The following is an 8,487-nucleotide window of genomic DNA, read 5'->3' as shown; positions in this document are numbered from 1 at the left end:
AGAGACGGTCTCCCCAAACCAACTGACTGTGAACAGCCAACATCAAGGTACCCACACCAAAACTCTGTTGACTCAAGTACAAATGACACTGAAACCCAAAAGATTCATGGGGAAGTTTCCACAGGCCCCAGGACACTCAGCAGCTCAGGGCAGGTCTCAGCAGAGCTGGCAGCAGTAAAGTCAGACAGACCAAGGTGTCCAGAAGTAGAGACTGATGTCAGAGTGTCCAGCAACAACCAAACACTAAGAAACCTACAATACTACCAGCTGGGCCGAGCCATTATGGAGAATTACTTGGCAGGGAGAGATGCCCAACCCTACACTGAACAGACAATAAAGGCAGTAAGGCCTCCCTCACCCATTAAGCCCTGTATGCCAGTTTTCCTGCATGACCAACCCTTCTCTGACCCATTCTTCCCAAGTACCTCCATGGCCTACACCACCTCCCAACAGGCCCAAGTTGTAGGTGGGGATAAGAAGACGACAAGCCTTGAGATTTTGTTTTCTTCTGAGGGCAATGAACTTCTAGACACCTGCTCATTTGGTAATAACCACCTCACAACAAGATGTGTAGATGAAAAGAGAGATCCATGCAATACGTTACCTCTGTTGCAATTAGAAGATCGATACATGCTTTCTGAGCTTAATACAGATTCTGAGCTGCTACTTCATACATCATCTTGTGCACCAAAGTATACTGAGGTGTCTTGTGTATCTGAATGTACTGAAGTGCCTTGCTTACCACAAGATGGAAAGGTGATTTGCATACCAGAAGATCCTAAAGTGCCTTGGGTGCCAAAAACAACTCTGCCTTGTATGTGTTTAGATCAGAGTTCTTGGGACTGTCTGCAAAAGGATACGGAGGCTCTCCCACCATCATTTCCAGAGGTTCCTCAGGTGTTTTGGGTACAAGAACAGCCTAAGACACCTTCTCCAGAAGATAAATTCATCTGCTGTAGAGCTTCAGGACACTTGAGAAAGGTTCACTGCACTAACGGCCACATATTTCGATCTAAAAGGTTCAGTAAGCGTGCTAATTGTGCTGTCTGCTCAGACCCCACAGGGGGATTTGGACGCAAGGCATACAAATGTATGCACTGTAAAATTTTAGTTCATAAGAAGTGCCATACACTCGTCAGAGTTCCATGCAAGCACCATACTTTGCATGATGAATGCACAATGCCAATAAACCAGGTTTCCATGGCTTTAGATCCCAAACAGGAAGTAGTCTCACCAAATCCTAAAAGTCATGTGGGTATGCAAGAAATAGATGACGAGAATGAGACAAATACTGGTGAGGAAAATGGCAGGCCTTTGTGCTCTTCTGCTCTTAAAGACTTTGACTTTCTCCGTGTCCTCGGGAGAGGAAGCTATGGTAAAGTTTTACTAGCTCGGCATAAAACAGCAGATCACCTCTATGCCATGAAAGTGGTGAGAAAGGACGATGAAAACCTTATTCATCTCCAGGTAGAGAAGCAAATATTGGAGAAGAGCTTGAACCACCCTTACCTGGTTGGCCTGCATTCCTGCATCGAGACACCAACCAGATTTTTCTTTATCCTGGATTACATCAGTGGAGGAGACCTAACATACCATCTGCAACAGTTCGGAATCTTTCCCGAAGCACATGTGAGATTCTACTCCGGGGAGATCTCCTTAGCTATCAAGTTTCTTCATGAACATGAGATATTACACAGGGATCTGAAGTTGGAGAACTTGTTACTAGATGGGACGGACACATTAAAATTACCGATTACAACCTATGTAAGGCAGGACTGAATGGCAGGCGAGAAGACCAACACTTTCTGTGGCACACTCAGTTATCTGGCTCCAGAAATCATCAGAGGCGAAAGCTATGGTTTCAGTGTGGACTGGTGGAATCTTGGAACAGTCATGTTCGAAATGATGGTGGGAGAGCCTCCGTATCCTTTTGCAGACAGTCCCAAGAACTCTGATCTAAACACATACAAGGTCTTGCAATCTATGTTAGAAAGAGAAGTCCACATTCCACATCACCTGTCTGTCGAAGCCAGAAGCATCCTCAAGGGTCTTCTGAAGAAGGAGCCAGAGGTAAGATTGGGCTGTCACCCTCAGAGAGGATTCATCGATATTAAAGAGCATCCATTCTTTAACAATCTGGACTGGAACATGATGGAAAAAAAGCAAGTGCCTCCTCCCTTTAAGCCAAGTATTGGTATAGAATTCGGGATAGAAAACTTTGACCCTGAATTTACCAACAAACCTGTCCAGCTCATGCCTGATAACAGTTACTTTGTGAACAGCATAGATGAATTTGGGCTTTGAGTACATCAATCCCCTTTTCACATAAGAAGAATGAGTCTGATTGTCACCTTCCAGTTAAGCATCTGTTTGTATATCTAATGCATGACAAAACTTGTTACCAGCTTGCATTCAACTGACACTTTTATAATTGCCTGGAAGATCATTTTAATTTCCTTTTTCTATATGAAGATGCCCTGCTTGATTTTGGTTTTTGGTTGACAAAGTTACTTTTTATGATAAGACTTAATGATGAGGCAATTTCTTTTTACCAAGTTTGTAAACACATTCCATTTGTTGCTTGGAGACACATTCCTGATTTTTTTATTTACTATACTGGAAAATAATATCTCATTATGCTTGTTTTGCTCCCAAACTATATGACCTATATATTTAGGCCCCTGATTTTGTAATATTCAGGGAAATCCAAAAACAATAGTAACAACTTTGAACAACTCTGCAGAAACCACATACATTGTAGCTCTGTCTCCTAGGTCAAACTTTAACCATCTTAAAGTATTATACCATAAATATACTTTCTAATATTTAGTGGACATCAAAACAATAATGCAAAGAAAGTATTTCTCCAAATAAGGCTAAAATCCCAAAGGAGTTCTAATGTGGACTCAGTAGGAAACATTTTAAACAAATGCCTTGTGTGAGTGTTTTACATTCTGAATGCCCAGTGGCAAAGAGCAGCTCTTAAAAGCAGCATCAGAAACATATGTCTGACATGTCAGAGTTCTCTGCAAGTTCATGTTGTGTACACTGATTTTTGTTTTTAAGCAAGATCCGAGTACTACCAGAAACACAGATTCCTTGCAAATGAACATGTCAATCCTTAGAAACATTTTCTTTTGATGTTTTCCTTACTTTCAATTTTAGCTATTTGATGGAATGATAAAATATGACTCCAAGCTTGGGAAAAGTTACATTTCTAATGAAATGGGGCATCCAAATAAAGAGAGAAAGATAACTTAGTAAATGCCTACACATTTTAAGTCATCCTAAATTTAAAACTGGATAGCTTGCCTAGAATTAAACATTATCAAGCTTGTGCCATTGTAACTTATTTAGACTATGATGGTTACTTTTCAAGTCCTTTGCACAGAGATGGCACTGAAACAGAGCAATGCTGTATCTGTCAACTCTTGAAATGACAAATTGCTAACTACAAATTGTAGTAAAAATAATTTGAAGAACTCTGCCCCAGAAATGAACTGTACTTCTATTTTTATTAAAATGCATAGTTAGCAATTCATTATTTACACAGCTGCCAGATACAGCACTGATCTGTTTCAGTGCCATTTCTGTGCAAAACACTTGAAAAGTAACCACCATTGTCTAAATAAGTTACAATGGCACAATCTTACTGAAGTTTAATTCTAGCTAAGCTATCTAGTTCTAAATTTAGGATCACAACATGTGTAGGCATTTACTAACATATCTTTCTATCTTCATTTGGATGCCCCGTTACATTAGAAATATAACTTTTCCCAAGCTTGGAGTCATATTTTATCTTTCCATCAAATAGCTAAATTTGAAAAGTAAGGAAAACATCAAAAGAAAGTGTTTCTAAGGATTGACATGTTCATTTGCAAGGAATCTGTGTTTCTGGTAGTACTCGGATCTTGCTTAAAAACAAAAATCAGTGTACACAACATGAACTTGCAGAGAACTCTGACCTGTCAGAAATACGTTTCTGTTCCTGCTTTTAAGAGCTGCTCTTTGCCACTGGGCATTCAGAAAGTAAAATACTCACACAAGGCATTTGTTTAAAATGTTTCCTACCGAGCCCACATTAGAATTGCTTTGGGCCTTTGGCCTTATTTTGAGAAACATTTTCTTCCCATTATTCTTTGGTCCTCCACTTAAATAATAGAAATGTTATTAATGCTATAAGCAGCAATTTACAACCTTATGAATGCTTCTGAACAAATTTTAAACACATGACTCTTATAGATCATCTTCTCTGTTGCCCCAGTAAAGCCTTATCATTTGCACCAATGATTTATGCACAAAAGCAGAATTTTTCTTCAATGAAGTCAAACTTTATTCAGGGTGTTATGTGGTTTTTAAAATTTTTACGTAGTAAGATTTACTCTGTGTATTTTATGGGGAATTTCATTTCAAAAAATTTAACTATTCTATTTTTTTTTGCAATCTTTTAGTGTAATGGCATTTATTATAAAAAGTCTTCTCAAAATGTTTACCAGGAAAATAAGGCAGTTTACAATCAGAATAGTTGACCTTTTGATATTCTAAGACATAATTTACTTTGCATAAGCCTGCGATCGGTTCTCTTTATTCATATTCAGCCTGAATTCAATTTCAAGTACCTGGTTCAGTAATGCTACAGTTACTTTATATATTTGTTTTGTCATGCAGCATGCAGCCTTGGTGGTCGTAATACAACCTGTATTTGTGTACCACTTTTTTTCTCATGTTAAAAACCTTTAATTACAACATGTAATTCAAATCACAGCCATGAAAAGATTTTGCAGCCATATTGTAAAACCGCCATGGTGATCATACTGCATTTTCACTAGTTTCAATCTGGAGTAAACCTAAAGTGAAATCTGCCAGCTCCAAACCAAGACTCATGGTGACTTTCAATTGCTTTCTGCTTCACTCCTCACTCACTGAAGATCTGCTGTATTGGACTGCTTTAAGTAATGAACAACGTGTGGATGCAATAACAACTGGACATGGTTGTATATAATATGAATCTTAAAAATTCAATCCATCGTGTGCTGTAATAGACATACTTAGTTCACTCATGTGAAGTAAACATTCTCTGAATTTTGGGGCCTGCAATCTTTTGTTGCTTCTGTGTGAACCATCATGGTTCCTAACTGCCATCATGTTTTGGCCACAACTGTCTCCTAAGTCTTCAATTAATACTTGATTTAATGGAAACTCTGTGAAGCCCAGCCTCCAAGGGATTGTAACTTGGGTGAAAAATTCATGGGATAAAGTCACTGACAGCTGTGTTTCCTATGCCCTGTGAGCAGACTACGTGGATGAGATGTGCACATTTTAAGAGAGCTCTACTGCTGGACCTGAGAGGCTGGGGCCAATATTTCCATAGAAATGGAATTTCAAGACATTCAGTCCATAATGTGGGGTTTGGAGAACTATAATAGTGTTCTAGACAAAGGTGACAAGACTGTATTTGAACAAATACGGATTTTTGTATATGAAAAAAATAAGATTACCCTGAAAAATAAGTCCTGGTTCATCTTTTGGAGCAAAATTTAAGGTAAGAGCCGGTCTTATTTTCAGGGAATAATATTTTTGAATTCTAGTTCACCCAACAGGGTCATCATGGGCAGCTGAGTTACTGCACCTGAATGAATAGTATTTTCATGGTATGAGATGACCCAAGATAGCTTGGGCAGGGCATATGAATGAGTACCCTCTACAGTGGTCAAGCAAATGGCAGACGTGCAGGCCCTTTAGCATCTGCTTTCTGCCACCTTCTCTCTTCCAATAGTCATGACTGATGTCTGAGTGTTCACTGTGGGAGCAGCACTTTGGGTGCAGTAACTCAGCTGTCTATGGTGACCCTATTGGTGAGCTAGAGTTTGATTCTTTTGTCCCTCAAAGGCCACCAGCTTGGTGCTACTAGGAGGTGGTGGAGCCCTCAGGAGTTGGAATCTAGTGAAAGGTCTCCAGTCACTGGGCAGAACCCCCTGAAGGGGACAGCAGGATATCACGCCCTTCTTCTTCTCTTCCCAGCCATGAGGTGAGCAGCTTTGTTCTGCTATGTGTCACCCCACACCCTGGCCCATGATATGCTGCCAGCAGCCTATGCCAGTGGGCCAACCGGTCACAGAGTAGAACTTCCAGAATTGAACCACAATAAACCTTTTGTCTTTATAAGTTGATTACTTCAAGTATTTGTTACAGTAGTAGAAAACTGAATACCAGAGTGGAGCTGTGCTATACACTATATTTCAGAGGGGAATTAACTAGAAGAACAGAGATACCAGGAGACTGACATAAATCAAATGCCTTCACGTAGAAACACAACAGGAGCTCAATGCTGAGGCTATACCGTGACTTCCGACTTCAGTGTTCCTTTGCCCAGCCCTGGGTGTTTTATGTTTTGCTTATTATATGAAGGATTTTTAAATGATTTTCATGTATAAGTGGTCCATATTTATTGTGTTATATATTTCTCAGATTACTTCTATGAAGCACGGGCTCCCCAGCTTCCAAGCCTGGGAGTCACACCAGCAGCACTCCTGAGTCTCCACAGCAGATAGGAACTGTCAGTTGCCATAATTACATGATTCAATGTCTAATGATAAGTTTCTTCCTATATGCCAACAGGAAATATATATACACATACATGTATGTAATTTATACACATTCAGAGGCATTCATAGAAACCTGTTCACACAGAGACAAAGCAGATATATATCTACTATACAGAAATTTATTAGAGAAATCCCTGATTAACATGGCTAGGATAGAGAACAGGGCACCCTCATTAGAAAAAAAAGAGAACTGACTATGAGTGCATGGTGGTATCAAAGAAAAACAAGCTTCCCTGTGGTAAGCTCCTAGAATTTTGAAGTTATTACAGAAGTTAGTGCATTCTGATCAAACTGTCAAAGCAACTACAGAAATATACCTGTCGGGAAATACCACTCAGGAAAAATGCATATAAATTTTATTAATATAAATTTATAATTATAAGATTTAATAATAATAATTACTTGATTCATAGTAAATGAAAGAAATGTTTCTCTTACTCTTAAAATTTCATGTGTTCATTATAAAATTCAAGTGTGAGTTATTTGATAATGTGAATTTAAAGAAAGTTGAATATCCAAAATAAAAAGAGAAGTAATTTTGTTGTTAAATAAATATGAACTACAGTTGATATGAGATTATTTTATGTTAAAAGGGCTTGTCTAGTTTACATGTGTTTCATGGAAGATCTTTTAAATTTTATAAAAACTTTGTTCAGGATTCGTATAAAGCAAATGCTATTATAAAATTGTTTTGACTTGGGGGAGTGTGGGGAGGGGAAGATAAATGCCTGTGTGTAGCTGCAGTAGAAAATGTGACCCCCACCACCCCCAAGCCAGTAACTTCAGTCTCTTAGTCACCCTGGTAATAGTTCCTGTTGCAGTTCTGATTGCTTCTATCCACTAGAAACAGCTGGCTACTGTAATGCACAGCTGGCCACTGTGGGGCATACTGTAAGAACCAAAGACAGCCAAGTACTCTGTGTTTGGACTTCCCCTTTGCAATTCCGTAAAATCCTCTCTCCTTGAGCCTTTGGGGCCTGATACTCTCAGAATGATCCTGATCAGTGCTCGGCCAAGTAGAATAAAGCTGCCTCCAAATCCTAGCTGCCCTTTTGGTGTTTCTGCTTAATGTTGCACAACTCATCTCAGAAACAATTTGCAAATATATCTTTCAAATTATTAATATTAGGTTTTTAAATATTTTCCTGAAACATCATCTTAGATTATATATTCTAAATTAGTATTCATTTTATAAAAAGAAAGTAAAAATATGTTCAAATTCATATTGGTGGAGATTTAAGTTTTCTTTACAAGAAATTATTTTTTCTAAATTTCTAATGTTTAGCAAATTAATGTTAATTTTAGATATTATACTGAATATTATACATGATATAAGAAATATATAGATTATATATAATAGATTATTATGCAATCATCATAATATATAAATGTAGATTATTATATATAATCATAAACTGAAAAATTGATTTTGCTAATCTGAGAACTTTACAGATAAATATTCCTGGAAATTTCTGTCATTTAAAGGGATTATTTTGAAATTTGACATATTTATATGAGCAATAGAACTGCACTGAAAACTTTGATGCACTAATTTTATCATATTATTGTCTGACCATACTCATATAAAATAATTATTATGGTGCAATAAAAAGTCATTTAGTCAGTAATATTACAACATTCCCTTATGGATATATTTTATGTATATTTGTGCTACATAAAATCATATAAATTTATTTTCCAGATCTATGTCATCCATCTCTTATCATTTTAAGAAGTTCATATCTATGCTGTCTCCATTCAACTTCTTTATACAACCTCAGAAGTTAGCCTACCTTCACCAAAAAAGTGAAAGGAAATTGAATAAACATTACTCTACATCATATTATCAGAGGTGTAGACATATAATTAAAGTATTGGAAAT

General features: G+C 37.6%; 1 protein-coding gene across 1 annotated transcript; it reads left to right on the top strand.

Annotated features, from left to right (window-relative positions):
* Positions 1-282: 282 nt before the first annotated feature.
* On the top strand, positions 283-2,338 carry LOC134478583 (protein kinase C iota type-like). Its single transcript, XM_063260476.1, is given in 4 exon segments — positions 283-1,726; positions 1,729-1,781; positions 1,783-2,294; positions 2,296-2,338. Coding segments are annotated over 4 exon segments (2,052 nt in total).
* Positions 2,339-8,487: the final 6,149 nt, after the last annotated feature.

Source organism: Cavia porcellus, unplaced genomic scaffold, assembly GCF_034190915.1.
Source record: "Cavia porcellus strain 051 isolate PalLab524CR breed Dunkin Hartley unplaced genomic scaffold, mCavPor4.1 scaffold_13, whole genome shotgun sequence".
NCBI classification, from domain to species: domain Eukaryota; kingdom Metazoa; phylum Chordata; class Mammalia; order Rodentia; family Caviidae; genus Cavia; species Cavia porcellus.
The sequence above is the reverse complement of the archived record's forward strand: the minus strand, read 5'-3'. Positions and strand labels throughout refer to the sequence as shown.